The sequence below is a fragment of the Marmota monax genome, unplaced genomic scaffold, assembly GCF_021218885.2.
Source record: "Marmota monax isolate L192 unplaced genomic scaffold, Marmota_monax_Labrador192_F-V1.1 WCK01_AAM20220418_F8-fsc00010, whole genome shotgun sequence".
In the NCBI taxonomy this organism is placed as follows: Eukaryota; Metazoa; Chordata; class Mammalia; order Rodentia; family Sciuridae; genus Marmota; species Marmota monax.
The window spans coordinates 19,548,514-19,572,201 of record NW_026692321.1 but is presented as its reverse complement, the minus strand read 5'-3'; the positions used below and the strand labels follow the sequence as shown (position 1 = coordinate 19,572,201).

The window sequence follows — 23,688 nt, the reverse complement described above, 5'->3', positions numbered from 1 at the left end:
CTGGGGCTCAGTGGAAGTGCACTTGCCCGGCATATGTGAGGCACTGGGTTCGATTCTCAGCACCACATATAAATAAATAAATAAAAATAAAGGTCTGTCAACAACTAAAAAAAAAAAAACTAATTAGAATAAAATACAGACTACAGAGGTTTTTAGTGTTCAATGGGTCTCATGTGAGGATGCCGAATTCATTCCAGTATTAAGGACCCCGTTAATTGGGATTGCCTTTTTCTGGGTGACCTATTGTGAGGATTGCCTTAGGCCTGAGCCTAAGCAACTCCATTTTAAAAACTGCAGTTTGAAACCTGCAGTCTCACCAGGCATACTCACAGAGCCCTCCAGTATGGCCTCAAACAAGTTATTTCCGCTCACCTTGATAAACAGAGTAAAGCCCCTGGCAGGCTGTCCTCTCCTGATAAAAGGGAAAGGCGAGAAGATCAGGGAGGAGACCACCAGACCAGATGTTTCTGACCCCAGGGTAAATGATGTCATGGAGAAACCCGGTGGTAGCTGATAAGGATTGAAAGGGGGTCAAAAACCCCCAAATTTAGTATAAATAATAGAGCTGATGAACAGGGATTCAGCCAGCTGAAACAAGGATGCATTCAGTGGTAGAGTGTTGCTTAGTATGCATGAGGCACTGGGTTTGATCCTCAGCACCACATAAAAATAAAAAATAAAGGTATTGTGTCCACCTAAAACTAATATATATATATATATATATATATATATATATATATATATATATATATATATTAAAGAACCTATAGAGTGAAATTGCATTGAGTAGTTTGAGTGAATAAAGCACTGAAAGGGGCAGAAGCACGTGGACCTTCTTTATTTCTCCCCTCGACTGCATACGTCGCAATTTTGCCCCCTCGAGACACCTATGCTAGGGACTCAACTCCTTCCCTCTCTCCCTGGAATTACCTAAAACTTCCCACCTCTCCTTGTTTGTGTGTGTGTCACAAACGTGTGCAGGCGTGTCTGCCTATTGCAGATGGGAATACAGGGATGTCGGAAGAGGTTTGAACTAGGGGGCAAAGGAATGGGACAAATCATTAAAAAAATCAAATCTGCCATTAGGACCAACTCAAGCCAGTCATCCTGTCCCATCCTTGTCTACTGAGTCTGACTTACTGACTTTGATGGATAACTTTCCAAAACAGGAATTTAGTTTTATTTCTAAAATCAGAAAAAGCCAGTGAAAGTGAGAGACACTGAGTCAAGAGCAAGAATTTCTCCCCTGAGATGGAGAAAATCTTTCTCCCCACCAAGTGCTGCTGGTGCCCCTGGAAACTGGATTTCTTCCTCCTACCACATGTGCTGCTGGCACAAGTCCCCTTCAGCTGGGCTGGGTTCCCTCACACCCAAAAATGCCAGGTCACTGCAGGGCAGGCTGTAGAGACTCCAGGGGGTCTGTCCTGCGCTTCCGACCTGGCCCAGCAAGGGCGCTCCTGACAGCCTCACAGACAGAGGGAGCTGCAGCCAGGTGTGCCTGAGCCTCAGGGATGGAGCATCTGAAGAGAAGGCTCAGCAAGGCTACAGGGATTACCTGTGGGGAAGAGGCAAGGAGAAGTAAAGATAGAGAAAGTGAAATCATCTAAGGAAGAACCCTGGAGAAGCTAGAGCATCCATCAGGCTGGATGCAAAAATAGGTTGTTTTCAATACTAGAGAGTGGTAATGAGGTGGCTCAAGAGCAGAGGGAAGCCAGGTGTGGCGGCCCATGCCTGTAATCCCAGTGGCTCAAGTAGTTGAGACAAGAGGATCATAAGTTCAAGGCCAGCCTCAGCAACAATGGTGAGGTGCTAAACAATTCAGTAAGACCCTGTCTCTAAATAAAATACAAAATAGGTTTGGAGATGTAACTCAGTGGCTGAGTGCCCCTGAGTTCAATCCCCAGTACCCACCCACCCCACAAAAAAAAAAAAAAAAGAGAGCAGAAAGAAAACTTCATCTTAACCCAGTAAACTATTCATCCTTCAAAATCCAGCTCAAAGACCCCACTCTTCTTATTGACTCCCCTCCAAGCCAGAAGGGAGCATTCCTTTTTGGTATATTTTTCACACTTCTGTTATCACTTGTCACTGTCATGTTCCCCATGAATGGGGAGCTCCTGGAGAGAAGGCTCAGCAGAATATCACTGAATTTTGTAAACCAAATATTAAGCAAAGTTCCTGACATACTAAAAGTACTCAGTGTTTGTTGAGTCACCAGCAGAGGGCAGGCTACCTGTTCCTTCTCCTGTGCAACCTGGATGTGGCAGGAGATGAGAGCAGCCCGAATTTCATCCGAAAGTGGCTGAGGAAAGTGGATCGCTTGGAGGAGACTCTCAATGCATCGGGCCTTGGACTGCCCAGAGAACCGCTGTTGAAGAAGTTGTTAAGATCAGCGTCGGCTAGAAGACCAAGGGAACTAAGAATGGAGAGAAGAAAGAACTGGGGAATTGGGAGACTAGGATCCTAAATACTGGCTATAGAGGTTACAGGGAACTTGTCCCTTTGGGCAATCCTGAAATCCCCAAATGTAAAGAAAAACTGGGCTAAAGAAGTGGGTGATGCATCAATGTTTATAGCAGCACAATTCACAATAGCTAAACTGTGGAGCGAGCCAACCTAGATGCCCTTCAGTGGATGAATGGATTAAAAAAATGTGGCGGGGCTGGGGATGTGGCTCAAGAGGTAGCGAGCTCGCCTGGCATGCTTGCGGCCCAGGTTCGATCCTCAGCACCACATACAAACAAAGATGTTGTGTCCGCCGAAAATTTAAAAATAAATATTAAAAAAAAATGTGGCATATGTACACAATGGAATTTTACTCAGCAATAAAAGAGAATAAAATCCTGGTATTTGCAGGTAAATGGATAGCATTGGAGAAAATAATGCTAAGTGAAGTTAACCAATCCCCCCAAAAAAACAAACGCCAAATGTTTTCTCTGATATAAGGAGGCTGACTCATGATGAGGTAGGGAGGGAGAACATGGATGAATAGATGAATTCTAGATAGGGAAGAGGGGAGGGAGGGAAAGGAAGGAGGCAGGGGATTAGCAAGGATGGTGGAATGTGATGGACATCATTATGCAAAATACATGTATGAAGACACGGATTGGGTGTCAACTTACTTTACAGAGATATGAAAAATTGTGGTATATATGTGTAATAAAAATTGTAATTAAAAAAGTACATGTACAAAGAATTTGCGTGAACATACTTTTACAAATATATGAAAATTTGTGCTCTATATGTGTAATAAGAATTGTAATACATTCCTCTGTCATGTATTTTAAAAAATAAAATAAAAAAAGAAGTTGGTGGTGGGCCATGAGGTTGGGTTAAACTGGAATTAATGATGAATTAGTTCTGCAATCACGTCCCAGCAACCCCACAGATAGGCAATTTTAAACTGAACTCCCTCCCTCCAGTTTCTTTCATAATAAAATCCACCCTGCACATTGCTGTCTAGCGATCAGTAAATAATGCTTCCATTTTGTCAGTATACTTCTGTTAGCTTAGCACTGCCAGAAATAAAATGCAAGCCACATATGAATCTTTTAAGTTTTCCAATAGGTGCGTTTAAAAAAAAAAGTGAAATCATTGTTAATACATTTTACTCAACCCAATATATTAAAGTTATTTCAACCTTGTAAGCAATATTAAAAACTATGAATGAGATATTTTATGATATTTTTGCAATAAATCTTTGAAATCTGGGGTTTATTTTTTATTATTTAAAAAAAATTTAGTTGTAGGTGGACACAATACCTTTATTTTATTTACTTATTTTTATGTGGTGCTGAGGATTGAACCCAGTGCCTCACACGTGCTAGGCAAGTGGTCTGTCACTGAGTCACAATCCCAGCCCCATGAAATCTGGGGTTTATTTACAATTACAACACATCTCAATTTGAGTGCTTGATATGCAAGGCTAAAAAGTGAGGTTCAGTCCTACAAACACAATAATGTTACATTTAATGAAAAAAATTTTCAGCTGGATGCAGTGGTGCACGCCTGTAATCCCAGCAACTTGGGAGGCTGAGGCAGGAGAGTTCCAACTTGGAGACCAACTTCAGCAACTCAGCAAGGCCCTAACATTGTCTCAAAATAAAACTTACAAAAAAGGGGGGACTGGGGATGTAGTTCAGTGGCTAAGCAACCCTGGTCTCAATTCCCAGTACCAAAAACAAGAAAGAAAAATTTCACTACTTTAATTTTTATATAAAATTAAAAATTCACACTAGCCACATTTCAAATGTTCTATAACCATACGTGGCTGCTGACCATTGTTTTGGACAGTACAAATCTACGAATATTTGGCAAGTCCAAATTCCTGTCTGGCTTTAACTTTTCACAATCCCTTCTCTTCCTGCTCCTTTGTAATGCCTCATTACTATGTAAAGTTACTCTCCACTCTAGTCATGTCTGTGTTCCCTACATAGCACACCTAGTCCTCCTTCTGACCTTTGGCTAATGTGTTTACTAATATGAATAAGTTCTGCCTTTCAACTATCCAAGTCAAAACCACCAAGTCTAAATCAAATATCACCTCTTCCATGAAGCCTTCTGCTACTACAGTGCAAACCAACCCCATCTTCTTTGAAGTTCTATTGGACTTCAGTAGGTCCATGGGTTGTTTCAGGACCCTAATGGGTGCTCATTAAATGTTGGATATATTGATTTTTTTTTCACATAGGGTTGCCAGATTTAGCAAACAGAAATATAGGATATTCAGTTATATGTGAAATAACGGGAAAAAAATTCATATACATTCCAAATACTGCATGGAACATTTATACTTTAAAAAAAAAGTGTTCGTTATTTATCTGAAATTCAAATTTAACTGGTTGACCTGAATTTTTATTTGCTAAAACTGGCAACTTTACTTTCAAGGTCATCCCTCATGCTAGCTGCTCAGCATCTGTTCCTCCTCCTTCTGGAATCTGCATCTTGTTTTCCTCTGGAGAACTATGGTTTTCCCCTGCTCAGGCCAGAAGTTTTGATTGAAGCTCACCTCCCACCCTTTCCTCCATCACCATGTTGTAGGGAAAGCACACGAATAAGGTTGGGCAGTGATTGGTTCAGGGGTGTGCAGGGGACCAAATAAAAGCCAATGAGAGCATTCCCCCAGGCATTTGTGGGTCTCACAGGACAGATGGAGTCTTTTCCTGCTGGGGTTGCTAAACTGGCAAGGATATCAGGCTGGTACTACTTATGGTCGATTTGCCACCTACTGGAGAAGATCTGTCCCAGAATGAGAGCAACAGAAGAAAGTAGAGGTAAGAGGTGAAGTTTCTCAGTCCCACCATCAGAGAATCTGGCTGCCCTAGACTGTTCCATCTATAGGAGCAATCATTTGCGTTCTTTAGTTTACACCAGTATGAATGGGGTTTGTGTTACATACTTGTAGCTAAAAGAATCTTGCCTACTAGTTTTTGTTTCACAAACAAGAACCAATGTGTGCACACACACTCAGAGGGGGGGATGCATCTGACACAAGGAGGAGGAAAGGCACAAAGCAGAAAAATCAGCCCTTACCGCTACACATCTCTCTGCCTCTGCAAAATGCCTTCCAATGGCAGCCTAGGTTTTAAGGCCAGGCCCACCCCATCACTTTACCTGCAGCATGGCCAGTGCCCTCCAGAACAGCTTGGAGTTGCCAATGCGGAGGTCCAACATGTAGTTTTGTAGGATCTTCCCAAGAAGAACATGGGCCCCTGTACTCACTGTATTCAGTATCCACTTGGTGCTTAGCTCACGCTGAAACTTCTAAAAATGGCAGACACATGGGGAAATGGAAAATTAGAAGATGGGAGAGCTGCAAGATAGAAAGGGCTGCATTACTAGACAAGACCTAAGGGTGGAAAACCAGGAACTAAAAGACAGACATCACTTGTTTAAGCAGCACAGGGTTTAAATACTAGGATAATGGGTGTAAACCAGAACATCTCAGGCAAACCTAACAGCTGTACCCATTTGTGTTTTTAAACCCTGGGCAAATATTTTTTCTGAGTCCTTCCGTAGTAGGTTTTGCTCTTGCCAAAAACTTATTTTTGCTCCTTGAGTACCAGAAAAGGGAGGATATAAGTCCTGGGACTCATCCACTAAGCCACAGTTTCCCTGAAGGCAGAGATGGTGTCTAATTCTGCTCCGGAGCCCCAGACCTTTTGATAATGATTGACACATGGCTCCTAATAAATACATGTTTGTTGAAAAATGAATTTCGTTTAATCCTTACATTATCTCTAGGAAATAGATATTTATTTATCTATCTATCTATCTATTTATTTATTTATTTATTTTGAGTTGGGGAACTGGGGATTGAATTCCAGGGGCACTTGACCACTGAGCCACATCCCCAGCCCTATTTTGTATTTTACTTAGAGACAGGGTCTCACTGAGTTGCTTAGCACCTCGCTTTTGCTAAGGCTGGCTTTGAACTCTTGATTCTCCTGCCTCAGCCTCCCAAGTCGCTGGGATTACAGGCGTGCACCACTGTGCCTGGCTGGAATAGGTATTTCTATCCCATTTCTACCCATGAGGAAACTAGAAGTCAAAAGTAAACTAACTTGGATAAGCTTATATGATAGTGAAACAGAATCAGGACTTAAATCCAGCTCTTGTGATTCAATGATGAAAGTATTTCCTACTTTGCCACAATCATCTCCTAGATGAATGAGAGAGTGCATGTGAAAGCATTTTGAAAATTAAAACGTATGGACAGGTACTGTGAGTATCAACTGCTACTTGACCTTAGCCCGGATATCTTGTTCACGCTGTGTCCCTTATCTATTACTGCACTTGTTGCAACAGGGATCCAACCAACATGTTGAAAGGAGTCACACAGTACTAGAAGGCTGAGGAAACAAGACATCACTACGAATTTCCCTTTTTATTCTGGAACCCCTAAAATAACTAGTCACACAAAATCCTGGAAGAGGGTATACTGTAAACACTTAACAAGTGCATGCCAAGGACACTGAATACAAAAACAGAAATCTGACCATTCTGACCAATCAACACAAGGCTGGCTATTATTTAGCATTCATGCTATGACTACATATCACACTGCCCTGTAGGACAGAGGTCAGCTAACTGTGAGTTATGTTCTTAGCCATTTGTACCACTAACCATTTATATGATTAACACAAAAACATTTTAAACTTTACATAATTTAGATATACATTCATTTAAAGTTTATAAAGTACAATAAATCTGTAATTATAACTGGGAAAATCTTTAAATAGTAATGAAGGGAGGAGTATCCCTAGTTGATAACAAACATACTATAAAGTCTCTATTATTAAATATATAATGTGCTGGTACCAGCACTTCAATAGACTGACCCCTGGAACAAAACAGAAAGTCCAGAAATGGACCAATTAATATGGAAATTGAGTATGTGATACAGGTAGTATCCCAAGTCATTCAGGAAAGGATAGACTAAAATAAAGATTAATCAGGTCAACCTCAAAAAAATTAAAGATTTTTAAAACATTGTTTTAATTGTAGATGAACACAATACCTTTATTTTATTTATTTATTTTATATGGTGCTAAGGATCAAACCCAGTGCCTCATACATGCTAGGCAAGTGTTCTACCACTGATCCACAACCTCAGCCTCCTCCCCCCAAATTAAAGATTTTTGCATGGTTAAAACCTAGAGAAAATATTTACAATATATATCAGAAATAAATGGCTAATGTCTTTGGGCTGGAGTTGTAGTTCAGTGATGGAGCGCTTGCCTAGCATGTGTGAGGCACTGTATTCGAACCACAACATCACATATAAAAAAATAAAAGGTACCTTAACAACTAAAAAAAAATATTTTTTTTTTCAAAAAAAAAGCTAATGTCTTTGGGGCCGGGGTTGTGGCTCAGTGGTAGAGTGCTTGCCTAGCATGCATGAGGCACTGGGTTCAATGACTAGCACCACATAAAAATAAACAAATAAAATAAAGGTATTGTGCCCATTACAACTAAAATATATATTTTTAAAGGCTAATGTCTTTATAAAGAACTCAAAGTTGGGCTGGGGATGTGGTTCAAGCGGTAGCACGCTCGCCTGGCGTGTGTGCGGCCCGGGTTCGATCCTCAGCACCACATACAAACAAAGAACTCAAAGTCGGGTTCCAAAAAAGATTAAAAGCTCACCAGAAAAAGAGGTAAAATGCATTAACATGCAATTCATAAAGGGAATAAAAAAGATTCACTAAAGACCCTTAACCAGGTGAAAAGTGCTTAGCTTCACACATAATAAAAGAAATACAAATGAAAACTACACAGAAATGATATTTCTTAACTATCATATTGGCAAAATCTGGATAGTACTCTCTATTATGGTTTGGATCTGAAAAGTCCCCAAATTCTTGTGTTTTGGTCCTCAGTACAGCAATATTCAGAGGAAGGACTTTTAGAAAATGACTGGCTCATGAAGGTTCTAACCTCATCAGTGGATTAATCCATTGGGTGGATTAATAATTTGAATGAACTACTGGGAGGAGGTGAAACCGTGGGCAGGCAGTGCATGGCTGGAAGAAGTAGGTCACTGGAGGTGTGCTTGGGGACTATATCTTGTCCCTGACTCTTCCCTCTGTCTCTTTATCTGATTCCCCCTGCTATGAAGCTTTCCTCTGCCAAATTCTTCCACATATTTCTGCCTTGGAGCCAGTTCACCTTGGATTGAAAATTCTGAAACTGTGAGTCAAAATAAACCTTTCCTTACTTAAGTTGTTTATGTCAGGTATTTTGGTCACAGGGATGAAAATCTGACTAACACTCTCAGAGAAGCTACATGGAAGAAGCATTGCTGGCATGAAAAGCAACATGGTACACTCCTATAGGGGATCACTTTGCAGTATCTAACAAAATTACATATGTATTTACCCTTTGACCCAGTTCTAATACTTCTGGGAATTTATCCCCCCAAAGACTTGTAAGATTACAAAAATATATGCACATTCATTGCATCATTGTTCGCAATAGCAAAATACTGTAAACAACCTAAATGCCCTACACAGGAGATTGGCTGGGCAAACTATTATACATGGGCACATACCAAAAAGCTAAATACCAACGAGAAAGAGAGCTTTAATTGCAGTGGAATCATTTTCAGAATATCTTGTTAAGCAAAACAGGAAAGATATAAAAGGTATGCCACCCTTGGCTTAAGAAAGGTTTTTGGTTGTTGGTGGTGGCAGTTTGTATTTGTTTTGCAAAAATAAACACAACAAAGAATGTTCAAATATGGATATAAACATGCCCCAGGGAACCAACCTGAATGAGCTCAAATTTTGAGCATTAAAAAGAGAAATGACGGGGCTGGGGATGTGGCTCAAGCAGTAGCGTGCTCGCCTGGCATGCGTGCGGCCGGGGTTCGATCCTCAGGACCACATACAAAACAAAGATGTTGTGTCTGCCGAAAAATAAAAAAATAAATAAATAAAAAAAAAGAGAGAGAGAGAGAAATGATGGGGGCTGGGGTTGTGGCTCAGAGGTAGAGCACTTGCCCAGCACATGCAAGGCCCTGGGTTTGATCCTCAGTACCACATAAAAATAAATAAATTAATTAAAGATATTGTATTCAACTACAACTAAAAAATAAATATTTCTTAAAAATATAAATAAATAAATAAAAGGTATTGACAGCTACAACTAAAAAAATAAATAAATATTTTTTTAAAAAAACAGAGAAATGATGGGCTAGGGTTGTGGTTCCGTGGCAGAGCACTTGGATAGCATGTATGAGGCACTGGGTTCGATTCTCAGCACCACATACAAATAAATAAAATAAAAACCATCAACAACTAAATAAATAATTAAATAAGTTAAAAGAGAGAGAGAGAGAGAGAGAGAAATGAGCGGGGTGCGGTGGCACATGCCTGTAAAGCCGGTGGCTCAGGAGGCTGAGGCAGGAAGATCTCACGTTCAAAGCCAGCCTCAGCAAAAGTGAGGTGCTAAGCAACTCAGTGAGACCCTGTCTCTAAATGAAATACAAAATAGGGTCGGAGATGTGGCTCAGTGATTGAGTGCCCCTGAGTTCAATCCCCAGTGCCCTCCACTCCAATTAAAAAAAAAAAAGGAGAGAAATGAGCTGGGTGAGGTGGCACACCCCTGTAATTCCAGAAATTTGGGAGGCTGAGGCAGGAAGATCACAAGTTGGAGCCTTAGTAACTTAGCAAGACTCTAAGCAATTTAGCATAAAACTGTCTCAAAAATGAAAAGGGCTGATGATGTGGCTCAATGGTAAAGCGCTCCTGAGTTCAATACCTGGTACCGAAATCAAAACAAAATAAAACATACACACACACAAACCAACAGGTAACAACAGGAATGTATTAAGACACATTTAATGCGGGACATGCCTATAATCCCAGCCTCTTGGGAGACTGAGGCAGAAGGATCCCAAGATTGAGGCCAGTCTGAGCAACTTAGCAAGACCTTGTCTCAAAATAAAATAAAAAGGTCTGGGATGTAGCTCAGTGGCCCTGAGTACCTCAACACACATGGACACACATACACATGCATTTAACAACAACAAACAAAAAATTTAAGAGTCCATAATGACACTAAACACACACAGATTGGGTGCAAAGTGAAGAGAAAGTTTTCTTTACAGAACAATGCCAACCAATGAAAATACCTAGAAGGGATAGAAATAAAAAGTCACCAGTTTAAAACCACAATAGTTGGTTCAACCAAGAATCATCAGTTGATGCTAAAACTATCGGTGAAGATTGTTGACCAACAGGATGCAGAGAAATCTAATGAACATCTTCCTAACCAAATGATCAAATGTAGCCTCACCAGTAAAGGGACAAACTGATATCAGTTGGCCCAACCCCACCTGTGGGTACTCTTATCAACCTGAATATAATGACTAAACAGTTGGGCAAATCCAAAATGAGGCATGTTCTGGAAATGATGGGCTAGGGTTGTGGTTCCTTGGCAGAGCACTTGGATAGCACGTATGAGGCACTGGGTTCGATTCTCAGCACCACATATAAATAAATAAAATAAAAACCATCAAAAACTAAATAAATAAGTAAATAAGTTAAAAAAGAGAGAGAAATGACATTAAAGACATTTTAGACTTCTAAAATGTCGTTGTCATAAGAATCAAAAAAGAGAAAAACTGAGGACTATCAAAGGAAACCAAAGAGACCTGATTAATAAAGGCAACGCATTATCCTTGATTGGATCCTGGAATCAGAAAATAAAAACAATACAGTGATAATTGGGGAAATTTGAATATAGCTTGGATATGAGTTAATAGAAGTGCAATAACGGTCATTTTCCTGAATGGATAATTGTATCATATTTATATTGCAAATGTCCTTGTTCTTGGGGGACACATTCCAAAGTAATTGGGGTGACGTGCCCTCATAGCTCCAGCTATGTTTCAAACAATTCAGGGAAAAGAGATAAAGCAAATGTGGCCAGAGGAGTTAGTGAATCTAGGGAAAAGCCTGTGAGTGTTCATTGAGCTATTCTTGCAAATTATTCTCCAAGTTTGAAATTTTCAAAATAAAAATCTGAGTGTAGTTTACATAAAAAATATTTCTACTACTAAAGATTCACAAGCCCTAATGGAAGCCTCCTTCTTTTAAACAATTCCAATCCATTTAGAAAGGTAAACTCAACATCTAGAGAAAGATAAAAACTAACAAAGACAAAGTGGATAGATTTGAGTACAGAAAATTTTAAATAACTTATCTCCATATCAAAAACATAGAAATCAAAGAAACATAATAAGCTGGAAAGCTTTAAAACAGAAAAAAAAAAGTTACTTGGTCTATACATCTCCTTACAAATCAGAAAGAAAATAAACAACTCCTAAAAAGAATGAGAGAATATACTAGAAAGAGAAGAAGAACTAAAAGAAAAAGGATCAAATGGCCAATACATATCTTTAGATATGCTACCCAATGTTCAAAGGGTGTGAGGGAACAAGAAACTTTGCACTTTGTGTATTAGGGATTATGATGCCATCAGGAGCCTAGAAGTGTGGAGAGGTACAGAACATGAAGGAAGGCCAAGGTGACATGAGATCAATCAGAGAAGACTTTTTAGAAGACAGGCAAATCTCATAGGAGACAATGAATGTGGGAAGCATGACAAGAAGCAGAGAGGTAACAAATGCACACCACTTGGAGGAGATGACAAAGATGTACATTAGAATGAGAACTGCTCAGGGGAAAAAAGTTTCCATAGACTTCTTCGTCCAGTGAGGCAGCAGCCAGTTGTGTCTGGTCAAGTGGGGAAACGTCCTGAAGAAGATGGTTCAAATAATGGATGAGAGACCACATCCCTCCAGGGCAACCCACCAAGGTCTTGGGTCTGCCCCATGGAGAGTGGGCAGATGGTGAGTGTGAAAACTAAGACCCAGCGATGTAAAATTGCTTTTTTCCTTGGTTTACACAGCAGAGCTGGACTAGCACCCAGTTTTCCTGATGCCCATTCTAAACTAAAATGCAAAGTACACACAATCTGATTATTATTTCTATGATTATTATCAGTGTTTGTCCTTGATTATAATTTTTATTATAATTTCATTATCAAGCAGGGGACCATATCAATGCAATATATACACTAAGTCCAGCATAGAATATTTTGCCAAAAAGCCATGCCCTAAAGGTTTTTAGATTGTGATGATAACTAGAGTATCCACAATTAACCTGTCCCAAAGGATAAATGAGCATCTGTTCAGTAATCCTGCCCGTTTTGCATGTTCCTAGAGGGAGCTGAACCCAGTAGCTCTTTGCCTTGGAAACTCTGTCTAGTGACCTGGTAACTCAAGAATTGCCTGGCTGAATTGGCAGGGGGGCTAGATATTGCTCTCCTCCTGCTTTGGGTTTTCAATTTCTGGAATCCTTCCCTCTTTTATCCCCTCATTGTGGATATTACTTTCTCATCCCCCTTACCTGGATGAAGTTTCCTTCATATTCAAAGAACAGCAGTGGCCACATGATACTGATGATGGAGGGAAAGAGCTTCTTCAGAGGGGTCTGAAGGTAAACAGAGAGGAGCAGGAGTGAGTAGCATGTCCAGGAAGGCCTGGCTATAACTGCCACCCAACGTCCCCTCCTCAAGGCTGGAGCCTCACCGGCAGAGACTGCCCCACAGTGCTGTGTGCCAGGGCCTGGATGTTAGTGGTCTTCTCTTTCACCTGCTCCACCAGTGTCCGCACCTCCATGAGGTTGTCTAGGGGTGGGCATCAGAGTTGAAAGATGTGCTACTCTCCTTCCTGCCACCCTGAGCTCCAGTCAGGACACTCACCCCATCCCTCCCTCTTAACAGGTGTCCTAAGATCCAGAGAAATGACAGCTTCTCTGCTACCCTACCACTTCCAGCCCTTCACCCTTTCACTCCCACCTCCCCTCTTACCATCCAGGGTGAAAATGAAGAGCACAGTGTCAATTTCCGTGATAGAAGGCAGGATGGAAGTCAGGAAGTCCTCCTGAGAGAAGGTGAACTGGGGACCCTGGGGCAGAAGATGATGGGAGAGTCCCTTCCATGAGAACACTCCAGAGCACAAGACTGAAAAGGACTTAGAGGACACCAAGTGCAGCCCTTTGGACTACAGATGTAAAAATCAAGGTTCAAAAAGGTAGTGTTTTTGCCCAAGATGATGTAGCAAATCAGTGGACTGGAGCCAGGTTTTAAGAAGTAAAACCAGAGCCGTCCACACCCCCCAAGCTGCCTCAAAGCCTAGTGACCTCTAATCCATATTCCCTTCTCTGGACAGTTTATCCCATCGTATTCTCACTTCCACCCTCACCTTCCCCTATTCTCCCTCCCCCTGCACACCAGTGAAATTCACAACTTCTCCAACTGTCTTCCTCTGACCTGGTTGGTGAGCTCAGCCTTCTGGTTAAACATGTCACTATGATCACCCATAAGAAAGCCACGGACATCTCGGAAATCTGGAAAGTTTAAAGACAAAGAGAAGTGATGGGGTTTATAGGAAAGGAAGGCTCTAGGCTTTAGGAGCTGGGAGAAAAGCAGAAAGTGGGGTGTGGGTGAGGAGTTACCCATGTGGGAGGCCATAGTCATGAGCAGAGGTGGGAGTTGAGAGATCAGGGACTGAGATGGGATGGAAAGGACAAATAATTTGATTGAAATGCCTATTTAGGTAGGGCAGGATGGACACTGAGGAACCTCTGTGAGATCCTCCATGGGTTGACAGGAAAATATCTGGATAGTGGACAAATTAGTTGGAGTCAGGTGGAATCAGGAAGAATGTTGGGACTGGGAACCCACCAGCGCCAAAAGTGTGGATGCACTCTACTCCATCCATGATGGCAATGATGCCAAGGGTCTGCCAGCCAACCAAGTGCACTCGGCCTTTCTTCTCCAGGCTGACAATGCATCAGAGATCAGGACATGAGTGATCACCAGAGGTCAGAAATACACATGGAAGAGCATAGGTGTAAACAAACAAGAGTCAACCACGACCCTTCGGGTAGATCCATTCACCTCCCTATGTTAGCATATCTCACAGATTCCCTACTCTCCCCTGCTCCTAGGATGACCCTTCCAAACACAAATCCAAATACCTGGTGCTGACTTGCTTCATCAGGGTGGCAATCTTGGAGCTCTGACTGTAGGTCACCTGATGAGCCCGCTCAAATGTCCGGAGGATTTCCAGGAGGCATCTAGAAGAAAAGTCAACAGTTCCCAGGAGGGCCCAACATCTCAGAAGAAAATTTAGGTACTCCCCACCCCATCTAGGGAAAGGCACAATTCTCATAAAACTAAAGCTGCTGGTCCATGGTGAGGTGGGCACAAAACTAAAGAGCAGAGAGAGGAGTAAGGGCATCAAGAGAGCTTTGGGGGAGGATGGGATCAGAGAGTAGATGAGAAAGTAAGTGAACCATCTGGGAGTTAGACTAGAGACTAGGGAAGGAGGCCATAACGGGATGGTCTCCAGCCTGTATGACCTGGATCATGCCCAAGTTAATAACCTCTGGACCTGGTCCTCCCATTTCCCCCTCCATCGTCCAGCTGACTGTGATCTATCTCTTGCCCAGATCCTTCATACCTTTGAGATGCTGCAATGCCACGGTCCACAGTCTTATGAGCTGCTAACAACAGGGTTTCCAGCAAGATCTTGGTGGCACTTCCCCCTTTCATCCGGGAGGAACCGCTGAGACCCTCAGGCTGAGGAGGCAATGATACTCAGAAGGGATTGATAGAGGAAGGAACCTGCAGTCCACCAGTTAGTGACCCTGGACACAGAATATAGTTGGTGATCTCTGGGCATGGAATGTGGTTGGTGACCCTTGGGCATGAACTCTGGTAGGTGACCCCTGGATATGTACCCTGGTTAATGACTTTGGGCATACACTCTGGTTAGTGACACCTGGGCATGTATCTTGGTTTGAACCTTGGGCATATACTCTGGTTAGTGACCTCTGAGCATGTATCCTGGTTAAAGACCTTGGGGATGCACTCTGGTTAGTGTCCCTGAACATGCTTTCAATAATGTGTTGTGGAAAGGAATGCTTGGGTAGGCTTAACTGAAAGAAAGAGGGAAAAGGCTACCTCTGGTCATCCTTGTGGTGCTTCAGGATTCTCATGGAGGAGGTCTCTTCTGAATTGAGTCACGGGTTTTTTCAGAGGATGTTTTTTTTATGAAACTTTCTCCCCACTTCTCCCACTACCATGTTTTGTGGTAGTTTGTCAACCCAAATGTCACAGTTCCCATGCTTTGGACAAACCCATGAAGCAGCCATTGCAATAGTACCGATTTGTAACACAGCATTCCAAAAACTACAGCAAAGATAATTTAAAAAGCAGTGATTGAGAAAAGAAGATTGAGAGCCCGTAGAGTGGAGGAAAGAGATGAGCATGGAAGAGAGAAAGTGGTGGAAATCTTCTGTAGTATGGAATTTCCTCTTCTTATCTCACACAAGGAAGATCAAGGAGAATGTCATAAATGTGCCCACCACAGGCAGAGGGAGGCAATGGCAAGGCTTTGGCTAAGGCCAGAATAAGGGTAGATGGTACCAGTAAGATGCATCCGCAACCCAGAAAAGAGGAAGACAAATCAAAGACAAAAATTAAATAGGAGCCCAGAGGCTAAGGCCTGCTCCATCCTGGAGAGGATGCAGAAAGACAGGAATGGAACAGCATCCCATATTTGAAATTTAAATATATGAAAGAGTCTAAATGAGACAACAATGGCTAGACCAGGCTGTCTGTACCCAGATAGAAAAAAGCTACCCTAGATCACTGAAGTGTTTAATAGTTATTGATTTGAGAATCAGAGTTGGAATAAAGATAAAACACCTCAAAATGAAAATAGGATTTCATTTAAAACATGCTAGATGACACACGATACCTCAGGAATTTGAGCAAGATGAACTGAACCACAAATCAGAGGCCCTAAGCAGCAATTCCCAGATGCTTGAGGGAGGGCATAGAAAAAGGAGAGAGAGGCCGTACCCCTACGGCAGGATTGAGCACAAAAGCTTCCTGTTTCTCTTGCATTTTCTGCATCCGCTCTGCTACTTGCCGGAATGTTGAACTCCAGTCTTCAATGGGGTCATTTCTGGAGTCCAGAGAGAAACAGAGGTAGAAGAATTGTCTGTGAGGATCTAAAGGCAGGGCTTCCATTGGGAGTCAGGGTCAATGACCACATTAAGATTGGAGTCAGAGGTCAACAACTTTGTAGAGAGATATGCTTTGGAGCTCATGGGGTAGTGTGTCCTTGAACCCCAAGGATAGGATTAATAATACTTTCAGCAAAGTTTTTAGCAGAGCAAAGCTAATACTCAAGTTTAAAGTTCTAGCAGGAGACAAGAACCTTGTATCCTGGCCCTAGCATCAGCCCCACTGCCATAAGCCCCACAGCCATGGCCACCCTAACCTTGCTCTCTGTGGCCCACTAGGGGAATGCCCATCGCCAAATGTCAGAATTGCCTTCTATCTTAGGGTCCTTTAGCAGCCCTTCCCGTTACTGGAAATACATTCTGGAAATCCTTCCAAAGAAGGAGGGAGGGATAAGTCCATAGTGAGGGAACCAAGCTACAAGACACTGTTTGTTTGTTTGTTTGTTTGGGGGTGCTAGGAATTTATACCCAGGGCTGCTTAAGCACTAAGCCATATCTCCAAACCCCCACCACCCCCTTTTCTTTTTCTTTTCTTTCTTTTTTTTTTTTTTTTTTGATGGTGCTGGGGATTTGCACATGCAAGGCAAGCACTCTACCAACTGAGCTATATCCCCAGCCCTCCAGCTATTTATTATTATTATTTTTTTTTGCAATAGGACCTTGCTAGTTGCTTAGGGCCTTGAAAAATTGCTGATGCTGGCCTTGAGCTTGAGATCCTTCTGCTTCAGCCTCTGGAGTTGCTGGAATTACAGGTGTGTGCCAATAAGACTGTAATTTTTTTTTTTTTTTTGGAGACAGAGTCAGGCTAGGTTTGAACTTATGATTCTCCAGCCAAACCAAGACACTGGGGTAGAAGACAAGCGCCACCATGCTTGGCTAGCTGCAAGGTATGAAGCATACATAGCACCTGACAATTGGCAGGCATTCCTTGAATAAATTAATCAAGAACAAATTAATCAAGAACAAAGCAATGTGTTAATGAGATAAGAGAGCTACAGGCTTGTTATCTGCTTAGTTACAAATCATAGAATGTCAAAGAATGAGTATCTCCTGTATTTACTTGCTAGGGAACAATTTGTGAATCACCTACTGTGACAGGACCTCAAAAAGTCACTTCTGCACATTGCATCCCTAACTTCCCCTTATCATCAATCCCTGCAAAGATTCCCTTCCTTCTTGAACTATTTTGATATATTTTTTCTTTTGTATAACTCCTCTTCTTCTTCTCCTTCTCTCTTCCTCTCCTTCTCTTCTTTTCATTTTTTTTTCTTTTTTTCTTTTTTTTTGTACCAGGGATTAAACCCAGGGACTTTTGTAAATTGCTTAGGGTTTTAGGGTCTTGCTAAATTGCTGAGGCTGGCTTTGAACTTGTAAGCCTCCTGCAGCTCTTTTGTGACTTCTAAAGCAGACAAGTTTTACGTATTTCATATCCATTGCATAAAGTTATTTCTTATCAATCATTTATCCTCAGGCTATTTCTAAAACTTCCTAGAATCTTTAAGAAAGAGGAGACTTAAGCAAAGAAGTGAAATAATGTCTATATCGTGTGGTTTAAAATTCAAACTCCTAGACTTGGGCTGGATATTGAAATCACCAGGGGAGTTTTGTTTTTAATAATTATCCATTTCTGGATGTCATATTCACCCTCAGATTCAGAACCAACAGTTCTGGAGCAGAACCCAAAAATCAGTATATTTTAAAAGCTTCTCAGATGACTCTGAAGATCAGCCAAGTTTGGGAGTCACTGATTTAAGGAACAACTGGAAGATCTCCACGCCTACATTGTTTGAAATTCTTCATTTCACTTAGTCACAGGACCTGAAATTAGCATCCACTGCAGCAGATATATTTTTGGTGAAGGAGAGTCCTCCATGAAAAGGATCAGGGTTAGGAGTATCTCAGACTCATTTACACCTTTCGTAGGAATTATACTACGAATCTAGAGTCTGAAACTTGGAAAAATACCTCCAAAAGTACCCAACTCATTTGCCTCCCCAAGACCACCACAAAACATGCAAAGCTGCTCTAAAATAATCAAAAAGCCAATGTTGTGATCCTTTCAGTGACAGGAAGCCCTCAGTCATATCAGGTGGCCCACTCCATGAGTTTATTTAGCAGATTCCTCTAAAACTGGCTGTACAGTGGAATCTCCAGGGACACTTGTTTAAAATGGACATTTTGGGGCTTTACCTCCAAATCAATAAAATCAGATCTCTAACACAAGGGGCTAAGAATTTTTTTCCCTCTCGTTTGTTAATACCCAGGCACCCTAAGTCTGGAACCACATCTGCACACTATTAGTTAACTTTCTCTGATATCAGACAAAATGGCCATTTAGATAAAGACTAAGAGGGAGGTTGTTTGACAGCACAGGGCTCTCAGGGAAGGAAGAGGGGGGTGGATTTGAACAGCCAGAGAGGAACAAAAGGGTGCCTGGAATGAAGAGAAATTTTGGGAATGAAAATAAGAGAGCTGAATAAACAGGAGTAGGTGCCACTTGGCATCTGCAACTTTGAAAAGACCCTTGGTGCTCACCCTAAATAAAAGCACAGATCTTTGTGGTATGCATTCTCCTCACCCCAATTTTTCTGCTCGCCCTTGTTTTCCTTAACTCTTCAATCCTTCTTTAGAATGTATGCCAACTTTTGTATTTGTTATGTAACCTTTGTAAACTGCCTTCAATCCTCTCTGAAATCAGGGGAGAATAATTCAATCAACCAATCAACAAAAAAAAACTTCATAAACTTAGGGGTACCCCATATTTACTTTAGTATTCTGAGATTTGGCAAACAAAACTATTCCATCTGTCCTCCTTTTGTAATTGTACTATAGACTTTGGCATGTCGGCCCCAACCTCCCCCAGGGCTGGCCAGTCATTACAAAAGGCTCACCTGGCCATGCTCACTGGATTGAAACCAACCAGGACAGGCAAGAAGACATCTGTGTTGTCCATGCAGTAATCCATCTGGCCTGCCACAAAGGGAGCCTGATGGTGGTGAGAGAGGAGGACATGAGGAGGGGGTTACTCTGAGTGTTGCCCCAAGGCCCCTATGCATCAGAATCCCCCAGAATGCTTGTTCAAAAGGGAGATTCCTAGTGATTAAGAGGATCCTAAATTGGGGGCTAGGGATGTAGCTCAGTGGAAGGTGCTTGCCTAGCATGCACAAGGCCCTGGGTTTAATCCCTAGTATCACAAAAAGAAAAAAATCCAAATTTAAAGCAGAGGCACATTTTTAACAGATACCCTAAGGATCCTACATTTTTAGTAAGTTTTTCTAAGGAAATTTTCTATTCTGTAAAGTTTGGAAATTACTGAACTAAACTGCAAGCTTCTGGAAGTCAGTATCCTCTTCTCCTTGTATGCCTCCCTCCATGGCATGCACTGCTGGGATCTAGATTTCTGCTCACTGAATTCTCTCTGATTGAGAGCTGTGGAGTTGACAGGAACCTTGGGGTCCCTAGTTCAGTGCTTCTCAAACAAACTATTAGAGAATCTTGTTAAAATGCAGATTTGGACTCAGTGGGTCCTGGCTGGAATCTGAGATCCTGAATTTTTTAATAAATTCCAGGTGATGATGTTGTTGGTACAAGGACTAATGTTCATGTAGCAAAGGACTAGCCCAAGGGACATATTTTTCTGAAAAGAGCCAGGGAATAAATACTTTAGGCTATGTGGGCCCTATGATCTCTGTCCAACTAGTCATCCCTAGTGCTATAGCACAAAAGAGGCTGTAAACTGTTTGAAAACACAAGTGGCTATGTGCCAGTTAAGCTGTTTACAAAAACAGGCAGCTAGTTAGATTGACTGCCAGCATAGTTTGCTGACCCCTGGACTAGTCCATATATTTTGATTGATGATGGATCAATACACAGTTATTCTGAGATAGGATCTCTTTTCCCTCCTCCCACATTCATACAACTGGATCTAAATTAGTAAAACTAATTAAAATTCCTTGTGCAAATTTTCTGTTTTCTAGCACCCATATTGTCTACCTTCCATACTATTCCATTCCCATCCCTTTTCTTCTTGTAAAATTGATCCACTCAACCTGCCTTCACACTTACAGAGAGTCCCACTGAAATGCCAATGACGATCACCCTTTTTTTCCCAGCAGTCACCTAGGGCAGGCAGGAAGATGAGCAAGGTAAATAACTGGGAGGACTCCTGGGCCCACCCAATAATAATATTACTTATCGGGGCCAGGACAGACTTGATCTGAATGTTGGGGCTTTTATGTCCCCATGAGAAGGAACAGACAGAGGTCTCTGGTTGAATATTAGTAGGAAGCACAGACCTTCTTCAGTTCCTCAATCCCGTGTAGGGCACTGTCTTCTGTCCTTTCCCTAGAGGCCACCACAGACCTATAAGGGCAGACTTAAGGTCAGAGGCACTGGTTGTAAAGCAGAAGTCTATGGCTTATTAGGGCAAGTTATGCTGAGAGAAGGGAATGAAGGAAAACAATCATTGAATGAACACCTACTGTTTGTTGGGCACCATGATAGACACTCCATAGAGTTGAAACACTCAAATACCTACAAAGGCCAGTCAGGTAACCTAAGTATGTAAAGTAGGCCAAAAGTAAGGCAATAAAGAATGCTGGGGACTGAGGTATTTTGGAAATAATCTTTGTCTAAAGTCATTCAAATTCAGGTTCTAAAATAACACATATTCAGGCCAAATGAAACATTTATAGGCCAAAGTGACTTACCTGTCACCCCCTGCAATGAGGTAGGTATAAAGAGGTTTTTGTCCTAGACCTTTCATTAGCTGGTTAAAGGAGACCTGTCAACAGGGAGAATATGTGAAGAAGTAAAGACAGTGAAGGAACAAGTAACTTGGACTTTCAATTCCTAAAGGGTAAAAACTGTATAATTATCTCCTAGGCCAGTGCTTAGCTCATTCCTACTTGGAATCTGCCAGTTAAAGATGCTAGTTGGAGATGATTACTTAGGGATGCATGGGATGTAGAGACATTACCAATAGAATGGTGGGTCTCCAATGGGCTCAGGAGAAATGGGACTCCATGGTGGGATCTAACTTTTGGAGGAGAGGATGAAGCATGCAGCCCAAGTCTAATGAAGGGTCCACCTAGAAACTTAGCTATGATGACCTTCATGGACCTGGGGAATCATCTGCAGAAGGGAGAGAGAGGAAGGAAAACTGGGGAACGGGGTACTCACTGACATGAGGAATGCCATCCGGCCAGAGGTGCCCCCTCCACTAAGTACCACCAGCGCTTCCTCTGGCTCCTGAGGAAGGAAAGATATCTAGATTGCCAGGACCCAGCTGGAATATAGGGAAGCACTTTCTTTTCTTTGTCATTAATGAAAGAGGACTTCAAGGGACTCCTTATCCCTCCTTGTATCACAAAACTGAACACAACATTGGCTATGTGGTATAGTCAAAGGAACACTGGATTGGAGAAAGAAACTTCAGTTTGACTCCCATCTCTGACATAGCTATTTATTCAGTCCATAATTTATTCTAGAAGGGGCTGAGAGCAGCTTTATCATTCAAATAAAAACTTAAAAGCAGTATTATCCAATAATTATTAGCATTTGGGCAAACTACTGTGATTATTCTAAGTCTTTTCTTTTTCATCTGAAAGTAAACAGACAGTAATACCAACTTCACAAGTCTTTGTGTGGATAATGGATGTGAAAGTTCAGGGTCAATTATAAAGTATTATGCAGTTAATAGTTATTATTATTATTATTATTATTATTGATTAATAAGATTACAATAAGGATCCAAGAGGGAGGACTGAAAAAATGGACAACTAAGATCCATAAAATAAGAAATGGAGACCAAAGAAAGAGAAAGAGGGAAACGGAATAGCGTAGGCAGGGAACAAACAAATCATCAGTACCTTCAGCACATCCTGAACTTTCTCAGCCACTTGCACCATGGTGGTCAGAACTGATTCACTGTATAGTCTCTACAGGGATGAGGCAGGAATCAGAAGCCAAGAAAGGGAGGTCAGTGGATCAGGATGGAAGAAGAGAGGGTTCTCGGGGTTTCCAAAATCAGGAGCCATTGTCTGAGAGGGCAGAGGCTGAGAGGGGGCTGGGGTTAGCATCTTTATCAACTGTGTCCAGGGGCTGGGGCTGGGTCACCTGGTATGTGGGCATGGCTTGCCCCTCCTCCTGGAAGATCTCAGCATCACACTGCCCCAGCAATCGAACAACTTTCTCGGCATCTGCTTTGTCCAAGTCCCTGGTCAGTGGGTTTGACTTCTCTGTGATTGGCACAGCTGCCTCATACCCAGACAACTAGAGAGGAAGGGGATAAGGATGGGGCAGGAAGCCAATGCCTCCTTCATGCCTGCTGCGCTGGAGGTAGGAGTGGCAGCAGACAGTGTTTGAACCACACACACACCCCCAACACTCACACACCAGGACCTTAGCCTTCTCTTAATTATTTGAGCCTATTAGGGAAGGAAGATCAGGAGGGAAAATAGGAAGGAAAAAGGAGCGGGCAGAAACCCAGGGTGGAGGGAAAGGAGTCAGTGCAGAAGACCAATATCAAGAAGGGTCTCACCTCCCACTCGCCAGGCTCTGGGGTCTCAATCACGTGTTGAAACCGTTTTGTGCCTGGCATGGTCCTATAATATGGACACACTGTTCTGCCTGCCTCTTCAGCCACACAAACCCCTCTGGTCATAATGACTCTGCTTCCAATTGGCAGGGCTTTATCTGAGCCACAGAGATGATTAACCCAAGAACCCTGGCCTCTCTGAGCACCTCCCCCAGCATCTCTGGCTACACCACTCTTTCCTGGTTACTAGGCTCCGAGCACTCTGGGGGAGCTTCTGGGGTCCTCTTTGTATGCACCCAAAACTTGCCAGCCCCTTCTATATTTTCAGAAGAGGAAGAGCAGAGGTTCATTACTCTTGCCCTTTAGATACAATGCTGTCTTCTTTAGAAGACCTCAAGCTTGGGAGAGCAGGACAATACCCAGTCCAGAGAGAATCTCTGGGCAATCTCTGGATGCCCCAAGAGGCCAGAGGTCAGGGTCCTTGGATCAGCAGAAGTCAGAGGACCTGGGCCATGGCTTGATCACATGCTCAGCACTCTG

The 23,688-nt window shown here is 42.2% G+C and overlaps 1 protein-coding gene across 4 annotated transcripts; it reads right to left on the bottom strand.

The window, feature by feature from the left end:
• Positions 1-1,153: 1,153 nt before the first annotated feature.
• On the bottom strand, positions 1,154-23,309 carry Gckr (glucokinase regulator). 4 transcript variants are annotated; one of them, XM_046441511.2, is made up of 19 exons: positions 23,152-23,309; positions 22,728-22,883; positions 22,481-22,549; positions 21,792-21,860; positions 21,320-21,393; positions 20,906-20,972; positions 20,676-20,729; positions 19,502-19,596; positions 16,444-16,549; positions 15,038-15,156; positions 14,553-14,651; positions 14,257-14,354; positions 13,843-13,919; positions 13,381-13,477; positions 13,100-13,197; positions 12,918-13,001; positions 5,614-5,763; positions 2,234-2,368; positions 1,154-1,555 (listed from the first exon to the last, which is right to left on the bottom strand). In XM_046441511.2, exons 1-19 carry the CDS (start codon positions 23,272-23,274, stop codon positions 1,385-1,387), a joined length of 1,941 nt encoding a protein of 646 aa, XP_046297467.1. In that variant the 5' UTR covers positions 23,275-23,309; the 3' UTR covers positions 1,154-1,384. The 4 variants fall into 4 exon arrangements, with proteins under 4 accessions (XP_046297467.1, XP_046297468.1, XP_058434419.1 ...); XM_046441512.2 differs by lacking the exon at positions 20,676-20,729; XM_058578436.1 differs by lacking the exons at positions 1,154-1,555; positions 2,234-2,368 and adding an exon at positions 2,375-2,416.
• Positions 23,310-23,688: the final 379 nt, after the last annotated feature.

Excerpts from the sequence above, each read along its gene's own strand:
- Gckr (XM_046441511.2), bottom strand. The coding sequence starts at position 23,274 with ATGACCAGAGGGGTTTGTGTGGCTGAAGAGGCAGGCAGAACAGTGTGT. Across the intron at positions 20,973-21,319 it reads CTCATTGCAGGGGGTGACAG|GTCTGTGGTGGCCTCTAGGG; the intron begins GTAAGTCACTTT and ends CTGCCCTTATAG. Across the intron at positions 14,355-14,552 it reads ATGAAGCAAGTCAGCACCAG|CCTGGAGAAGAAAGGCCGAG; the intron begins GTATTTGGATTT and ends ATGCATTGTCAG.